The sequence below is a fragment of the Enhydra lutris genome, unplaced genomic scaffold, assembly GCF_002288905.1.
Source record: "Enhydra lutris kenyoni isolate GAN:26980312 unplaced genomic scaffold, ASM228890v2 scaffoldscaffold2, whole genome shotgun sequence".
Classification (NCBI taxonomy): Eukaryota; Metazoa; Chordata; class Mammalia; order Carnivora; family Mustelidae; genus Enhydra; species Enhydra lutris.
In genome coordinates this window covers 45,799,596-45,818,577 of record NW_019154086.1, presented here as the reverse complement: position 1 = coordinate 45,818,577, position 18,982 = coordinate 45,799,596, and the positions used below count along the sequence as shown (strand labels likewise).

At 35.7% G+C, this 18,982-nt stretch overlaps 1 protein-coding gene across 5 annotated transcripts in view; it reads right to left on the bottom strand.

Moving 5' to 3' along the window:
- LOC111147901 (5'-3' exoribonuclease 1) overlaps positions 1 to 18,982 on the bottom strand; it is a 104,155-nt gene that overhangs the window by 21,653 nt on the left and 63,520 nt on the right. For all 5 annotated transcript variants that reach the window (XM_022504168.1, XM_022504173.1, XM_022504185.1 and 2 more), the window contains 8 exons: positions 15,264 to 15,353; positions 14,771 to 14,906; positions 10,772 to 10,828; positions 10,509 to 10,641; positions 8,355 to 8,424; positions 6,954 to 7,161; positions 5,379 to 5,474; positions 312 to 420 (listed from right to left, as the gene is read on the bottom strand). In XM_022504168.1, coding sequence (XP_022359876.1) covers positions 312 to 420; positions 5,379 to 5,474; positions 6,954 to 7,161; positions 8,355 to 8,424; positions 10,509 to 10,641; positions 10,772 to 10,828; positions 14,771 to 14,906; positions 15,264 to 15,353 — 899 coding nt within the window. The remainder of the gene's footprint in view (positions 1 to 311; positions 421 to 5,378; positions 5,475 to 6,953; positions 7,162 to 8,354; positions 8,425 to 10,508; positions 10,642 to 10,771; positions 10,829 to 14,770; positions 14,907 to 15,263; positions 15,354 to 18,982) is intronic.

The following is an 18,982-nucleotide window of genomic DNA, read 5'->3' as shown; positions in this document are numbered from 1 at the left end:
AAAAGTCACAAATTTTATGATTACATGAACTGTCCAGACAGGTCAATCCATAGAGGCAGAAAGTAAATTAATGGTTACCAGGGGGCTGGAGGAATGACCGCTGATAGATATGGTGTTTCTTTTTGGGGTAAAGAAAATGTTCTAAATTTAGAGAATTACATAGGTTTACAACTTTGTGAAAACAACACAAAAATCACTGATTAAATACTTCAAAAATTAATTTTACGGTATGTGAATTATTACTCAGTAAACCGTAATAATAAAAAAGAAACCAATTAGCATCATAAGTATATTTTTAACTTTCAACTTACATTTCCTGTGAGCCTCATGTTTTCTTTGCTGACATTTAACACTGTTGTCAGTAAAGCCAGATTTATGATGTTGAGTTACTTGACTTATTTCTTGAGGTAGAACTGTAACCTGAAAGTTAAAATTCTATAAATGAATTAAAAACAAACAAAACTACCTTTCCTCGAAGTGATAAAATATTTGGTTGTAGAACTAAATAATAGGAGAGCTGACACTTGAGCTCTAACACTAAAACCCATGTTCACAGTACCATAGCAGAGAAAAAGTATGCCAGAAGTTTAATTAGAAAGTATTCTAGTTTGGGGTATAGTTTATTGGGTTGTTCTATCTGATATCTACATAAAGTTATTTATTACTCCCATTGTCATATTTTGCCAGTAAAGACTTAAATTTTTTTAAAAACAAGACTTTTTTAAAGAGTTTTTGGTTTACGACAAAATTGAGACAAAGGTACAGAGATATTTCATATCCTTTCTGTCTCCACACATGTACAGCATTCTCCATTATCAACATCCTCCACCAGAGTGGTATATTACTACAACCAATGAACTAACACTGACACATCATTATTACTCAAAGACTATAGTTTACATTGGGTTCACTCTTGGTGCTGTATGTTCTATGTGTTCAGGCAAATGTATAATGACATGTATCCACTATTATAGTATCACACAGATTATTTTCAGTGCCTTAAAAAGCTTCTGTGTTCTATCTACTGATCCTTCCTCCAAACCCTGGGCAACCACTGATCTTTTTACTGTCCCCATAGTGTTGCCTTTTCCAGAAGCTTGAATACTTTTTATTTTTTTATTTTTTAAAAAATACTTATTTATTTATTTATTTGACAGACATCACAAGTAGGCAGAGAGGCAGGCAGAGAGAGAGAGGAGGAAGCCGGCTCCCTGCTGAGCAGAGAGGCCGATGCAGGGCTTGATCCCAGGATGCTGGGATCATGACCTGAGCTGAAGGCAGAGGCTTTACCCACTGAGCCACCCAGGTGCCCAGCTTGAATATTTTTTAAAAAATCATGTTGAGCTGTCTGGAATATGCTTATCAGATGAACACCAGGTTGCTTATTAATGCTTCACGGATTTAAGTGATATATGTGGTGGCTCATAATTCTTGGAATATATAGGAGGAAATACAACATGGCAGTGTTTAGCTGATACAAATAATGAAATAGCACCCAATAACAGGAGCAGCATGCAGAAGATTCTGAGGAAATATAATATCAAGTGTTCAGTTCCATCTCAAGGCAATAGGCAATAAAATGACTAGGAGATCTTGTTGGAGATCTAGGGGAATTTTGGTTGTGAGAGAGGAAAAGTAGAAAGAACAGTAAGAACACATAACCTGAAATGGGAATTACCTACTTGTTGGGAAGGGAAAATAAACAGACCAATCTTACTAGAACAGACCATTTTACCAAAGAGTTGAATACACTTTATATAAGAATTACGTAGAGTTCGATATAGAAGGGCTAGATATTAGTTTCACTTGAGGCTGAATTCCACTAGTACTGAACAGAGAGCCCTATACATTCTATAATATTTGAATAACATTCTTTGGGGCACCTCGGTTAAGCAACTGCCTTTGGCTCAGGTCATGTTCCCAGAGGGCTGGGATCAAGCCCCACAACGGGCTTCCTGCTCAGGGACAGACTACTTCTCCCTCTGTCCCTCACTCTACTCTCATGCTCCCTCTCCATCTCCAATAAATAAATAAAATCTTAAAAAAAAAATAACATTCTTTTAGGACTGAAAAAGAGGTCATCTAAGTCTAATGCCTTAATTTTGCACATCAGGCCACAGAGGCCCAAGGAAATTAGAGTTGCTCAAATTGAGTCACCAAATCTGACTTTGAGTCCAGTGCCAGATTGATTACACCACAGTGCCTCAGGGAACAAACTAAGGTCAAACCGAGAAGTCTTTATTAATTAGGTATTTTGTCCAGTTATGCCATTAGGCCAACACAGGTGAAAGGATCACCAAGAAAGATCAACGGAAAGATACATCAAACAGTACTATGTAAGAAGGACTAAAAAGGAAAGAGAAAAGAAGCGGGAGCACAGATAGGAGGTTTATCTAGGCTTAGGATGACAGTCTAAGGCCCAATTGTGGGAACTGGCAAGAAATAAAAAGATTTGGAATTTCACTGCAAAAAAAAAAGGTGGGGAGAAGGAAAAATGTTTTACTCTCTTCTTTTCAGATTATATGCCTGGGGAAATGGTAGTGTTAGAAATAAGGATAAGAAGCTTTAGATGAGGTTAATTCTAAAACATCTTTTGGCTGAGGTGATGGTGGGATGTCCATCTATACCTGCCTTCTAGAAAATTGGAGATATTAGCTTAGATTGATCCTGATTGAGAAATATGGATCACATAGCTTGAGTGGTTAAATTAGCAACGAGGTAAGAGCCAACATCACCAAACAATAAAACAAAGGTGGAGGAAAAAAACAGTTTTTCAGTTTTTGGGAACAGTGCCCAGAGAATAGTTGGAAAAACAGAGGTTAAGAAAGAAGCTGAAGGGGCGCCTGGGTGGCTCAGTGGGTTAAAGCCTTTGCTTTCAGCTCAGGTCATGATCCCAGGGTCCTGGGATAGAGCCCCGCATTGAGTTCTCCGCTCAGCAGGAAGCCTGCTTCCTCCTCTCTCTCTGCTTGCCTCTCTGCTTACTTGTGATCTCTGTCTGTCAAATAAATAAATAAAATCTTTAAAAAGAAAAAAAAAAAAAAGAAGCTGAATAAGAAGCAAAAGGTAAGAGGGGAGTCAGGGTAATGTTTCCTTTTAGAGTATAACTCCTTGAAGGAATTGCCTATTCTGCTACCTCCAATTTTTCTTCTCCCCTTCTCTCTTGAACACACTCTTCTTGGTATTTCACTCTTACCACTCTACTGGAAGTGCTCTTGTCAAGATTCCCAGGGACCTCAGGTGTAAAACTCTATGGTCAATTCTCAAGTTTTCATTTCAACTGATCCACTGCCAGCATTTGACACAGTTGATTACTCTTCTTGACATCCATTCTTCACTTGGCATCTACAACACCACACTTTACTGGTTTTCTCTGGCTCTTTAAGGATGGAATTCTCTAAGGCTAAGTTGTTAGACTTCTCTATCTATATCCACTTCCTTGGATATAGATAAACAGATACACATACACATGCCCAAATTTCTCCCTCCAGATTGGACATCCTCCATAACCATCAGAATCAATGTCCAACACTATATCTCTACTTAAATTTCTTTCTTTCTTTTTTTTCTTAAAGATTTTATTTATTTACTGGAGAGAGTAAGTGAGAAAATTTCTAACTTGTATCTCCACTTAGATGTTTAATATATATCTCAAACTTACTATGACCAGAACTGAATTCCAGATCCTCCTCCATAATCCTACTTGACTTGCAACCTTCTCTATCTCAGGTAACAGCCACTCTATCCTTTTAGTTACTAAGACCTTAAGAGTCACACTCTTTAATCCATATTTTTCTCTCTTAACCCTATACCTAATTCATCATTAGATGGCAATTCCTTCCAAATATGCCTAGAATTTGATCACTTCTCCATGCTCCTATTATTCTAGTTCAAGTCAATATGAACTCTATCTTGATGATTCCGGTAATCTCCTAAATAATGTTTCCATCCTGGCTCCTCTATGTTCTATTCTTAAGATAGCAGATAGAATGATCCTATTAAAATATAAATCAGATCATGTCATTCTGTTGCTCAAAATGCTTCACTGATTCCTCATCTCACTAAATAAAAAACGATATCCTTATAATGACCCAGAAGGTCCTGCACGGTATCTAATTTCAGTTCCTGTAACTCAGCCTATTGATTCAAAACTATAATGGTCTTTTTTCTCTTCCTTGAGTACACTGGAATTGTCTTCCCAACAGGGTCTTTGAATATCTCTAGAACACTCTCCTCTCAGATATCTACTTAGATACTCTATTCCTCATTTCATTCAAATCTTTACTCAAATGTTACTTGATCATTCTATTTAAAACTGCAAAACCTTGACTCCCCCTCCTGCCAACATTCTCTATGCTCCTTCTCTGAAATTTTTCTCAAACTTTTAAATTACCATCTAATATACCATGTAATTTACTTATTTATTGTCCTCTCCTCCCTAGAATACTAATTGTTTGAGGGTCAGAATTTTTGTTTTGTTTACAGCTATATTCTCATTACATAGAACAATGCACATGATAGGCACTCAATAAATACAAGTTGAATGAATTAATGAAATGAATGAATGATAATAAAGCATTACTAATAAATGAATGGTTAGTGGTACCAAATAAATTAGAGAGGAAAAGAGGGTTTGAAACTCAGATATAGACTGCATTTAGGTAGTAAGGATTTATGGATGATCTAAGCAAAACTTAGTATATTGGCAGAAGAGCCCTGTATATTTTGTCACTCTCACTTTTAGGTTTATTTTACCATAATATCCTTTGCTACTTTCTTCCTCTACTCTGAAAATGTCACCATCACTGGAAGACATTAGAATAAATGAGGCCTCCATTGTGCAGGCTACTGATTTATAAACTTGAGAGAATATTCTTTCTTTACCTACGCTGTGAAGATAGGTCAGTAACTAGCAAAAAATGTTGTAGGAATTTATTTCTTAACTTTTCCTTTTTTTTGGTCTGAGTCTACTTTTTTAGCAGAATTTCTTTTCCCTTCTTAATTTATACTAAGGAATGTGAATTTGCTCATTCATATTTAAGACAACCAAGTGCTAATATATAGCTCCACAATCAAGTGGAAATTAATTAGTTAATAATAAGTGCATTAAGGCCTTTGTTGAATTTAAAATATAGTTATTGAGATTCTGCAAACAACTAAAACAAAATCTAAAATAATTTAAAAGAAAAATTATCTATATTCCTTCTCCTGAGTCCAAAAACTTTTATTAATGGCTGAAGAGAATTATGAAAATTCATGATTAAAACTGTTATTTCTATTTTATGAGATTTTGGGAAAAAAAAATAATCATTGCATGCTCACAAGAGAAATGTAAATTTTGTTTTTTAGAATTAAATGTCTATCAAACAAGGTATACTAACCTTCTCTTGTAGAGTTGGCTGAAAATGTTGAACCTTTCCAGATCCCTGTAAGGACTGCCAAATGTTGCAAAACTCATCATCATCTTTAGTAGGTACCTGGCAAAGCACAAAAAGTTTTTTAAGGAACTAAAATACGAGAAAAAAAATAAGGATTTATATTAAAATAAAAAAATTCATTAGTTATTTAGTAGTACACAAAATATTAACTTCCATTATCTGAATCTCAGTTCTTTTTTTCTGGAGCTCAGTATAGTCATCATAAAAATATTCTATTAGAGTAAAAATGGTCTTTATCATTTGTAATTGGTTTTGAATGGTTTTACTAAAAAGTATTTAAAGCATGAAAAATGCTATGGAAGATTATATTAAATTAATATCCCTACCAGTAGATTTTTTTTTTTAGTCTTCCAATGTACTGATATCTCATTCAAGCTAACATTTAACAATTTAATTTTTAAAATCTTCATTTTACACAAAAGTAGCAGATTAAAAAACCAGCTATTACTTATGAGGAACTGATTTTGTGCAGATTAAAACTCTGAACAAATATGTACCAAAATTTAATAGTGGTTACCTATGAAATTTGATTTTTGGTTCTGTTTCCTTTGCTATTATCTCCTTATCTGTACTTTCTAATTAGTCTATAATGAACATGTATTACTTGGATTAAAATGTGGGTAAGATTTGGGGACATGGAATTACACAAGGTTAAATGTCTCACACAAACCAATTCAATTTTCGTCTCCAGAAAGATAAAATAGGGGAAATCACCCATGAGTTGCATGGGTAGGAACTTGAAAATGGCTTTTGATTAATGTAATTCTCTCCCTTTTAACCTCTCAAATTCATGTCATTTCAAAGCAGACAGAATACAACATCTGAGTTACACAAATGTAGTTTGAAAAGTAAACATATGAAAAGAAAATAGGCATTCTCAGGTTCATTTTTTAAAAATGTATTTCTTGGGGTGTCTGGGTGGCTCAGTGGGTTAAGGCCTCTGCCTTTGGCTCGGGTCGTGATCTCAGGGTCCTGGTATCGAGCCCCACATCGGACTCTCTGCTTGCGGGGAGCCTGCTTCCTCCTCTCTCTTTCTCTCTGCCTGCCTCTCTGCCTGCTTGTGATCTCTGTCTGTGTGAGATGAATAAATAAAGTCTTTAAAAAAAAAAATGAAAATGTATTTCTTTTTTAACTGTAATTTTATAACAGACATAGGATGTTGTCAGTAGCTTTTTTTTTTTTTTTTTTAAAGATTCTATTTATTTATTTGAAGGAGAGCATGAGTTGGGGGAGAGGCAGAGAGAGAGGGAGAAGCAGACTTTCTGCTGAGCAGGGATCCTGATGTGGGGCTCGATCCCAGGACCTTGGGATCATGACCTTAGCCAAAGGCAGATGTTTCACAACTGAGCCACAGAGGCACCCTAGTAGCGTTCTTTACTAGCCTATTAAATTAAAAACAAATCTGAAATGGACTTGAACCAAAAATTTTTTAAAAACTAAGTCAAATTAGGTTTTACTTATAAAGTCTGCCTGAGATTTATAAAGGGGTAGAAAGAAATGAAAGACTAAGAGTCTTACTTGAGTAGGAACAAAAAGTGATTGGGGAGAATGGTTCAGGCCTCCCAAATGCCCAGATGAAATTGATGAATTTGAGCTATAGTGATTCACAGCTGGTTGTGGTTTCACAATGGCTGTCAACTTCTGATTTCCAGTTTCAGAGCGACTCCCATGAGTAAGATTTACCAAGGCACTTGTTGGCAGTCGATAACCTCTACCAGGCGAGCACCTAAAAAGTACACAGTTATTTCAGAGGGAAATAATACTAAATAATACTAAAGGGAGCAGAAGAATCAAATTATTTTTAGGTGGACAATCAGTCCATAATCTCAATTAGTAAATATTACTTTTAAATTCAGTAGAGGAACCTGAAATCATAGAAAGATCTCCATTTATAAGATGATACATTTCTGAAACCAGAAAGGACTTTATTTAATCCTCATACATACCAGTGAAGTATGTATCTTCATTATAAATGAGGAAACTGAGGCTCAGAATGCTTTTAACTACCTACCCAAAGTAGCACAAAGGTTAAGTGACAGAACCCATTCCATGCATCTTTCATTCTGTCATAATCCTTTTTCCTGTAACTTTAACTTTTCTATCAGTACTGTCCCCAAATAAGTAAATCTCACTCATATAAGTTAAAAACAAAAAAATCCAATCTTCTGGCTTTAAACCTGCTAACCTCCAGTTACCTTTTCTCTCCTTCATGGTCAAACTTCTCAAGGGTCAGCTCAATTTCCTGCTCCCTCAAACCACCCCAGTGGGGCTGTGCACCCACAATTCCACTAAAATATAAATCTGCAATCATGCCACACCTCTGATTTTGATGACTTCACATTGCTTTAAGGATAAAGACCAAGATACCAAAATCATTAGCATATCCTCAAAGTCGGCTTAGGAGCTCCTACCCAGTGTGGTCCTTGCTCTTTTCTCTTACTTTCATCTTACATAGTTGCTGAAGTTGCTGACACTTGCATTCTTTTTTTTTTTTTTTAATGACTAAATCCTTTGTTGCACATGCTATTTCCTCTTCTTGACCACTTGCCATTCTTCTTCCCTCTTCCTCTAGTTAACTATTACTCAATCTTCAAGTCCCATCTTAAATATCACTTGTCAAAGAAGACTTTCTAGAAGTCATACTCTTATAGAAACTGGAACTTCTCCTTCCCAGCACTTCTCACATTTTAATTAAATAATTAATATTATAATCAGTTACACAATTATCTCCCCCACTAAAATGAAAGCTTTGTGAGTCTAGAAAGCATGTCTATCTTACTCACTGTTACATCCCCAGTAGCATGTATGATGTCTTGCATATGACAGGAATTCAAATTGTGGACAAATAAACAAATAATGTAAAGTCACTGGCCACGTGGACATACTTACAAAGTGTAATTATCATCAGGAAATACAAACCTTATTGTTAAGCCTCCAGGAAATTCTTCATCAAATAATACTTCAAATAGTACATCAGCTTCTCTATTAGCTGTTAAATAAGAGGAATTTAAAAATCATATGATGAAAAATCAGCATTTAAGTGTCTGGCTTGTAAGAAGCATTACACCTACAAGAAAATGGTGTAGGGGAATACAGTAAATGAAAAGTAGATAAACTTGCAGATTACCTAAATGGTATTGAAGTAAAATAATATTTTAAATTAGATGTTGTGAGGGGGTTAATTTTATTTTTCTCTGTGCTTTTATTTATGTTGGAAATTATTCATAATGAAAGATTTAATAAAAGAGGTAACTTTGGGGGCGCCTGGGTGGCTCAGTGGGTTAAAGCCTCCACCTTTGGCTCAGGTCATGATCCCAGAGCCCTGGGATGGAGCCCTGCATCGGGCTCTCTGCTCAGCAGGGAGCCTGCTTCCTCCTCTCTCTCTGCCTGCTTCTCTGCCTACTTGTGACCTCCATCTGTCAAATAAATAAATAAATAAATAAATAAATAAATAAATAAAATCTTTAAAAAAAAAAAGGTAACTTTGGAGTCTGCAGTTCAGAAGGTCTTGCAGTAAGATAAAAGACAGTGATGATCTGAAAGCATGGCAGTTTATTTAATAAAGGGAATAGAATGGAGATCACAGAAATATTATTAGATAGAATTGGCAGGAATTTGTGACCTGTGTAGATAAAAAGGATAGAGATGCCAAAGATGACTCTAAGGTTCTGGCTGAGATGACTTGGTAGATTACAGATGCCATAACTGAGATATGAGACATGAGAAAGTGCAATAAACTTAGATAGGAACAGAGAAGAACATACTTGGCAGAGAGGCTGATGAGATATATCTGGCAAGAGTAAATTTACCCGAAACACCAAGATAAAATGAAATAATTAGCTATATTTGAATTCTAAGCCTAAATTAATAATAGATCTATTACATTACTTCAGAATTCACTGACCTTACCTCCTTCCCTCTCCCCTCTTCTCACTCCCCTTCCTCTTTTACCCCTTCCCTTCCCCATACCTCAATTTCTCTCCACCTTTCCCTTACCCTTTTTCTACTTTATTGGTTCTGTTTCTCTAGAGAACCCTAATACAATATTTGATAACATCCTAGCCTGGGATAGGAGTGGAGGGATGTCTGATCCCCATCCCCAGTCCTGCCCAGCTGAAACCAGGCCTGCAGAGCTCATCCATTCCCCAACATTCAGCTCTATCTTTCAACCTGACACTTTTGCCTGAAATCTAAGCTCCAGAAAGTAAGAAGAGGCTTAATGAGAGGCTGGAGTTTCTCCTCTGAAGGCTTAAAGCTCACCTTTTAGGTTCTTATTCCCTATCTGAGGGAGGGGTACTTCCTCAAAAGATTATTAAGATTATAAAAGGTAAGAGGATTGTTCACTCCCTTTAGTGAGTTGACTATGGAGATGAGGTGTCAGATGAGGGCTGAGGGGAAATATTCCCCTTTTTTATCCATGGCAGACATGGTTAATCGGTGACAGAGCTCTATCCCACTTGCATATATACAGCTTTAAAAACCTCAAAACAAAATTCCAAGGAGTCACTATTACTGATAGGAACTGCCAGAAGAAAGGAAACTCTAATGTTATCAAAGTCCTAAGGCCTTATCAAGATAACTTAACTAGAACACAATCTAATAATATACTCTGTATTTGAACAGCTGATGCAGGGGGTTGAGCAGACAGCAGCAGGAGGGTTGTTTCATTATACCCATCTGGCCCTTACCATTCCTAGCCCAGACAATCAGACCAAAGTTGAGTGCTTGAGACATCAAAAGATAGTGCTGCCTTGGCACTGGATTTGCTGCTTCATGCTAGGCTGACTTTTTTGGAATCTACACTGCAAAGCTGCTCACAACAGGCATCCCTTTGAGGCAAATTTAGATCCTCAGTTGTTTCTTCCCTTTTCCCTCCATTCTCTTTTTCTTTTTTTTTTTTTTAAATAAAAAATACATGACATAAAATTTACCATCTTATTTTTAAGTGTAGAGTACAATAGTGTTAACTATATGTACATTGTTGCTTTCTGCTTAGATATAAGACACAGAAATTTGTGTTTTACTTTACAATTACAGATGCAGTTGAAGACACACCAAGTATTGAGATATTACCCCCTTTAATTCCTATGATGGTGCCCCGAAGGCCAACTGGAACTGAAAAGTACTCTCTCACATTTACCACACGGTCAAAGAGACGAAATTCTGCATCTCGATCAGGAATGACTCCATGTTGCTGTTCTAAAGGCTGAAGAGAAGAAAGCTTTAATTATTATTAACTCTAATTTGAAATAATTTTTCTATTACTATAACAGAAATATTTTGTTCCTTCTATACTTTTGAAATACAGACTTTGAATTCTTTGATAGGAAACTTACTCTGTACAGCAAATGGGGCTTCACTGTCACTCGTACCTTCTTATTATTCTTTCTTTGCTGAAGAAAGAAAAATTTTTAGATATTTAAAAATATTAAATTATAAAATTACTGTCATTTAGATTTACACTAAAAATATAAGATTATTATTATTCAGTTGTACATGATTATTATTCATTTTTATTTTTGTTATTTATTTACTTTTAAAAAAGATATTATTTATTTATTTGACAGAGAGATCACAAGTAGGCAGAGGCAGGCAGAGAAAGAGAGAGGGAAGCAGGCTCCCCACTGAGCAGAGAGCCTGGTGCAGAGCTCGCTCCTAGGACCCTGAGACCATGACCTGAGCCGAAGGCAAAGGCTTAACCCACTGAGCCACCCAAGTGCTCCTATTCATTTTTAAAAGCCAAATGAAATGAGTAATTTAAAGAATATTTGAAGTTCTTCAGGTGCAGCAGGGAGGGATAATAAATTCTTACTTAAAAAAATTTTTTTAAAGATTTTATTTATTTATTTGAGAGAGAGAGAGACAGTGAGAGAGAGCACGAGCGAAGAGAAGGTCAGAGAGAGAAGCAGACTCCCCGTGGAGCTGGGAGCCCGATGCGGGACTCGATCCCAGGACTCCAGGATCATGACCTGAGCCGAAGGCAGTCGTCCAACCAACTGAGCCACCCAGGCGTCCCACTTACTTAAAAATTTTTTTAAAAAAGATTTTATTTATTTATTTGAGAGAGAGAGAGTGTGCACAAGCATTGGGGAGAAGCAGAGGGAGAGGAGGAAGACTCACTGCTGAGTGAGGAGCCTGACCCAGGGCTTGATCTCAAGACACCGAGATCATGACCTGAGCCCAAGGCAGATGCTTAAGCAACTGAGCCACCCAGGTGCCCCTTACAATTTTTAAAGGGAAATTTTTTTGACATTTATGGCATAGAAAAATAAAATAGTATGCATAAAACTTGATGGATTTTTATAGTATAAGCTTATCTATGTATAACTATGCTGAGTTCAAGAAAGAAAACTTTACTAAGCACAACATAAGAACTCTTGTATTCCTTCCCAGTTATTAATATCCCCAAAGTAACCTTACTGCTAACAAATGATTAGAGTTATCTGTTTAGAACTTTATGTAAATGCTATCCTATTCAAATGCCTTTTTACTCTAAAAAGAATTGTATATGATGGTCAATGAAGATCTGTATTAAAAGAAAAAAAAGTATAAAGTACTGATCTATGACAATACTAGGGTTTTATGGCTACTTAAAAAAATTAAGGTGGCATTGATTTAACAAAGCCCTTGCTTTTGGAATCTATTATGAAATTGGCTTTGATATTTGAATTTTTTGATCATCTAACAAATGCTGGAAGAAGAGTTCTGTCCCATCTTTACTCCTTGTTAATTTTGTGAACTCACATTCAACTTAAGCATCAGCCTCCTTCTACTGTAAAACAGAAATAACGTTACCTGTTCTACCAATAAAACCATGAGGACAGTTTATATCCATTGCAATCCATAACTACCATTCACATTAAATATCTTTTAAGTGAAGTCTTACCAACTAAGAAAAATGGCAACAGTTTACTTAATTTGCAGCCACCCATCTTTAGAACACACCTTATGGAAATAAGTACAAAAGAGAGTAAAACAACTCCAAGCTATAGAGACCATATACCATAGAGTTCATGTATTTATATACTATAAAATGCTCAAGTCTTTAAACAGACCCTATTATCTTTTATTATAAAGGTATTTCATTTATTCTTTCAACAAATCTTTACTGAGTTCCATTTATGTGCCATGTAGTGATCTAGGTACTAAGGATAAAACAGTGACCTGTTCCTTTGCTCTACTTAGGGAGACATACATACAAGCAACAAATGTTTGACGGTAAAAAGCAGAGAAAAATAAAGCAGGTAAGGGGGGATCAGCACTGTGGAGAGAGATCGTAATTTTGAATAAAATGAATAGTGAAGGCAGTACTGACAGAATGTCTACGCTTGGGGCGCCTGGGTGGCTCAGTGGGTTAAAGCCTCTGCCTTCGGCTCAGGTCATGATCTCAAGGTCCTGGGATCGAGCCCCACATCGGGCTCTCTGCTCAGCTGGGAGCCTGCTTCCTCCTCTCTCTCTGCCTGCTTCTCTGCCTACTTGTGATCTCTGTCTGTCAAATAAATAAATAAAATCTTAAAAAAAAAAAAAAAGAATGTCTACATTTTCAGCCCACAGCAGACTAGGACTAATAGGGTACAACTGGTGCCCCCTGAAAACAGCAAGAAGGAGAAAAAAGAAGTATTTTAAGTAATTTTAAAAAGCAATCCCCAAACTTGCACCTGGAGTACTGTATATGAAAACAACAACCTATATGCTTTAATATATCTCTAGGCATTACTACATTATAGCACTGATTAGAGGACATGGCAATCAAGCCTGATTCACTAAGCAAATTAATAAACTTAGTAATTTTCACAATAAGCCCTAACCCACATATACGAAATGAAAATTTCTGGGGTCTGGCTATTCAAAATGTGATCTGGGAGCTTGTTAGAAATGGAGAATCTCAAATAAAATTTAGGGGCTTGGAGTAATAAACCTTTATTAAGTGAGAGACTCATTTCAAAAACAATGCTGTACAAACGGATTTTAGTCTAGATTGAAAGACAAAAAGAAATGCAGGTTAAAAATGAAATGCAGGTTTCTATCGTTATCTGAGTATCTATCAAAAGATAGTGATAGTGATTGATAGATCTATCAAAAAATCAAACTCTTGGCTCTAAGAGTTTTTTCCTAAAGAGAACAAGAATCATCCAGTAGTAATTTTTCAGACTGTCTTCACAGCTCTTGAATATGTGATAAGAGAATTAAAATAATAATAGCCAAGCATCGTTAGGCATTAAAAACAGACATTATTAGAAGGAGTTTACATGATTTAACTTAGTTAATCCTTTTGATGACCCTGTGAAGTAGTACTATTTGACTCTCATTTTATTAATGAGACAATAGAGGCATGGAAAATAAATATCTAAAGTATCTGGCCTAACGTTAAAAGTATTGAAAGAGAAATGGGGGAAAATGGCTTCAGAACCCATTTCTTAACGTAGTTTGCTGTTAGACTGCTGTGTTAGCAAAGCAACATCATTTTAATAAAAAGGCAAATGTGTGGAAAATAAAATTAAAAGTTAAAAAAAGGAATATAATCAATCCATTTTCCATTACATCAAGACAGAGATCAAAATAAATAAAATAGTTAAGCCTACACAGAAGATTATGGGTTTTTATTTTTCATTTTATTTTATTTTTTTTAAGATTATGGGTTTTTAAAATCAAGATATAAGGGTGCCATGGGTGGCTCAGTTGTTAAGCCTCTGCTTTCAGCTCGTCATAATCCCAACATCCTGGGATCCAGCCCCAGGGTCATCTCTCTGCTCAGCAGGGAGCCTGCTTCTCCCTCTCCAGGTCCCCTGTGCTTGTGTTGCCTCTCTTGCTATCTCTCTCTGTCATAAATAAGTAAAATCTTAAAAAAAAAAAACCTCAAGACATAAAAAAATAGGGAAGATTAAATAGGATTTCAAAAATACTGAATATGTTTAGAAGTGATTCTGTAAAAGTGAATTAAACACAATGTTTATGTTCTATAAAAAGAACTATGCCTTTAAAGAACTTAGAATAGGAAGGAATAGGGGACGGACTTTATTTCTTAATCACAAACTTTGTATTTTGGCTAGAATTACAGAATATTGATTCCTAAAATTAGAAACACCATTAGAACATAAAATTTAAATGTTATAGCTTTTATATATATTAAAGTGCATTTTTAAAAATTCATATAAACTTATTAATGGCCACTGGAAGTGGCTGGAACATTTTTTTAAACTATAGGATTACCTGACATAAATTAGAATCATTGAGTTCACATTTTATTTGGTTGAAACAAAAATAATCTGTCAAATTATATACAATCCATTTAACTTCAAATCTCATCAGTCATCTTGGTTATTGAAAATTAGTACCTTGCACTTTTCGACTTCTTCCTCAATTTTCTCAACAATAGCTGCATCCAGAATTTGTAAATCACAAGAAGAACGAGACAAAGTACTGACAGGATGTCCCTTTAGCCAAGTAATAATTTCTTGAACTTTCTCAGCACTACATTAAAAACAATTTTTTCACAATAATTAAAACTTTCTGAGGGTTAATACAAAAGGTCTAATAAATTTCTGAGGGTTGTGAATTACAAAAGATATCAAATACATAATTAATAATTAATCACTAAACTTAATTGGGACTAATTATAAATCTCTCAGTAATTAAAAAAACCCCACAAAATTAGTTTAAAAGTACTTTACTGATATAAGTGAAATAAATTATATTACGATCTTAAAGCAAATATATAAAACCCTCCCCACAAGATTAGTATAAATTGTTGATAAACTAGCTATTGTACCCGTCATTAGAACTACTAAGCTGAACTATGAGCCAATAAATACCACAAATTTTGCTTACCCATTCTCATTTTCTCCAGGCCAAATGTCATCTTCATAGAATACATCCTCCTGGCTGTTTTTGGCTATATAACTAAATAGTTCTGGAGCCCTAGACAAACAAAAAAAAATACTGCTTAGAAAATATATATGGCTAACTTCACATAAACTTCCTATCAAATAATTTTGGATTCCAAGGGAATCCTCAGTATTGAGGACTGATTATTACACACAGAGTATTAATAAAGGATAGAGCCTAATGATTTGAAAGTATTCGCAGGTCCTCAAAGAACTCTCAGTAGCTAAGGGAGAAGTGATTCAATTCATAAACTGTAATAAACTTCAATTACTTATAAATTTCAATTACTGACTCTAACTGCTCTCAGATCATAATGATAGGTGATAAATGACAAAAATAATATCTATACATTCCTTTTCTAATTTTCACAACAAAGCTGTGTACAAGAAAGGCAATGCAACCATAATAATCTACAAGGTCCACCTGTGACCATTTACATTATCTCAATCAAGTAAACTTTAAATCAAGATTTAATAACTAAACTAACCTAAAAGTTTCTTCTGATACACCTAAAAATGCCATTGCTTCCAAAATAGTGCAGGACTTTTAAATACACATAGCAGATTGAACTTATGTGCTTAATATTTGCTCACTTCCCAACCTACTAAAAAAAGAGTAAAGTATAAAATAGGGCATAGACCCAGAAAGGCATGAAAAGAGAAACGTTAGGTCTGAGAGCATATATGAATTGTTAACAAAATTTTAGAAACTGGAAACTGTATGGGTAAGTATTAACTGGTTTGAAAGACAGGAAAAAGCTACACCCTAAGCAACCAGGGTGGGAAGTCAACAACAAGCAAGATGATTTAAACTGTGCATGTCTGCAAAAGCTCTGCAATTAGGGCTCCAGGTACATTTTAATGCTGTAATATGGGCAGGGTGAAGTTTACTAGGCTTTTAGCTGAAAATTTTGTATAATAGCAGTTGGTTGATCATGTGCTTACTTACCTTCACCCCAGCACAAGACCTGTCTGTAGTTTATCTTTTGGAGAGGTTGAATAGAGGATGCTCTAGCTTTAGGAATACAAGGCACAGGGAGATGTGTGGGTAGGACATAAAGAGATGATATGGAATTGAAACTGTAACTACTACATAACATGTTGCTAGAAAGCAGGCTAGGAAGTGTAACTTCTTTAGGAAGCACACTTTTGAGATGAAAATAAGCAAGAAGGAAGTTTATCAGAGGGCTCTTGTGGAATCAACACATGTAGAAGGGAAGGAAAAAGGGAAGGAAGCAGAACTGGGCAGAGGGAAAAGCTGGGCTGTCATCCACTATTAATGAACTCCTTGGTCAGTTCTACAGAGATCTCAAAATAGGATGGTCCTTCAGAATTATCCTGAACTAGGGCAATCAGGTCCGCTGGGTCTTACACACCTCCTTGTAGATCATGTGTTGGATCTATGGCTGTTGTGGGATGAGGACATAACTTTAGGTGAGGCAGTTCTCTTCTGTAAGGCAATTCCTGAAGAGAGCTCATAGCTGAGGGCTGTCTGACAACAGCATTCTAGCTGCCATAGAAATAAGTCCTTTAAAGGGAGGTTTGGAGGGATTTCATAGTATCCATTCCATAATAAGATCCCTTTTTCCCAGTTAATAACCAAAACACTGGAAGTCAGTTTTGTTCCTCACATCTGTTCTCCAAGGAAAAAGCTGGAGGAGCCAGCCTGAGAGAAAATATACACACATAAGTAGTGATATTTGGAGGGCCTCTGTGAAAACAGCAAAGTCCCACCTGACAAGCCCCACAAAAGCACACTAAATTTCCAATCTGCTTTTTAGTGCCTCATTCTTAAATATAATTAGACACCAAAGAAGTACCAGACAAGTTAAAAAAAATCTTTAATATGAAAGATCAAATCAAACAGAAAAAAAAAAAAGAGCAATTTGGAGAAAATAGAAAATACAGAGAATAGAAGAAAAATGAGAACTACCATCTTAAGAGAAAAAGACACTATAGAAAACGAATGTCAGAGAATAAGGACACACTTTGAGAAATTAAAAATGATTAAATCAAATAAAAATAAAAATGATAGGAGATAAAGTTGAAGAAATCTCCCACAGAGTAGAACAGAAGTATAACAATATAGAAAATGGGTGAGAAGAGATAAGAAAATTAAGAGGATTAATCCAGAGGTCTATCATCTAACAGAAGTCTCAGAAAGAACAGAAAAAAAGAGAGGAGGAAATTACCAAAGAAATAATACAAGGAATTTTCTCATAATGGAAGGGCATCAGTTTTAAGTGTGAAATGACTCAACAGCCAAAGGAAAGAATACTCATACCAAGGCACACATCATCACATTATTAAAACAGCACTGGTAAAGGGAAGATTCTGAGAAGATTTCTGAAAATGAAAACAGATCACACACAAAGATTCAGAATCACAATGGCATAGGACTTCTTACCAGCAAAGGAAACAAAAAGAGAACAGAGTAGTACTTTTCAAATTCTGAGGAAAAACTTCTCTAATCTAGGATTTTACACCCAGGCCAGCTATCAACCAAGTCTAGTCAGGGAAGAATAAAGACATTTCCAGACACACAAGCTCTCTTAGGAAACTCTTGGAGTAAGTGCTCCATCAAACTGGAGACATAAAAACAGAAAAAGGTATGAAAGCCAGGAAATAAAGGAATCCTGTAAGGCAGAATGGTGAAGGGAATTCCTAGGACAACAGTAGAGAGAAACCCTAGAATGACAGCTGTGTGATAGCTCTAGAAAATAATTAGTTTACATCGAAGCAGGAAGATAGAAGGTTTCAAGGAGGAAGTCTATACGAAAAAAAGGAACTGAGAGATCTCCTGATCTGTTTGACCATACAAAGTCTTCCAGCTATGACAAAGAGTTTAGGGTTGAATTAGTTATGTGAATATAGACAATAAGCAAATGATCAAAAAAGACGGGGAAAAGAAAAATGTGTACCAGAAAGGACATGCAACCATATTAATCTACAAGGTCCACCTGTGACCATTTACATTATCTCAATCAAATAAACCTTAAATACAGCTTTAATACAACTATAATGAAAGGGGTAATACACACACACACACACACACACACACACACACACACACACACACATGCAGGAAGGTGAGGAAATAGAAAGGGAAGAGAGCTAAAGCTTCATCTTTCATGGTACAAAATCAATGCATATGCCAAGTTGAAAAATCATGAAAAGGTAGGGTAAATACAACATTTTAAAGAAATATGGAAGTGAAAAAAAAAAAAGAAATATGGAAGCGAAGAAATAAATTTTCAGATGATAACACAAGATTGAGTCATGTTCCTTCCCCAAAAAGACAGATTAAAGTCCCACTCCTACTACCTTCAGAATGTGACTTTATTTGAAAATAAGGTTTTTACTGAGATTATAAAATAAAAATGAGGCCTTTAGGGTGGGCCTAATCTAACATGTCTGTGTCTTTATGAAAAGAGGAAATTTGGGACACCAAAACAGGCATTAAGAGAGGAAAAGATGATGTGAAGACGTAGAGGGACAACACATGTGAAGATGGAGGCCTGGAGTTAAGAACAAATGTGTGAGGCTACAAGAAGCTAGCAAAGAGGCATGGAATGGTTCCTTTCCTACCACCTTCAGAGGAAGCATGGTCCTACCAAACACCTTTGTTTTGGACTTCTGGTCTCCAGAATTGTGAGACAATGA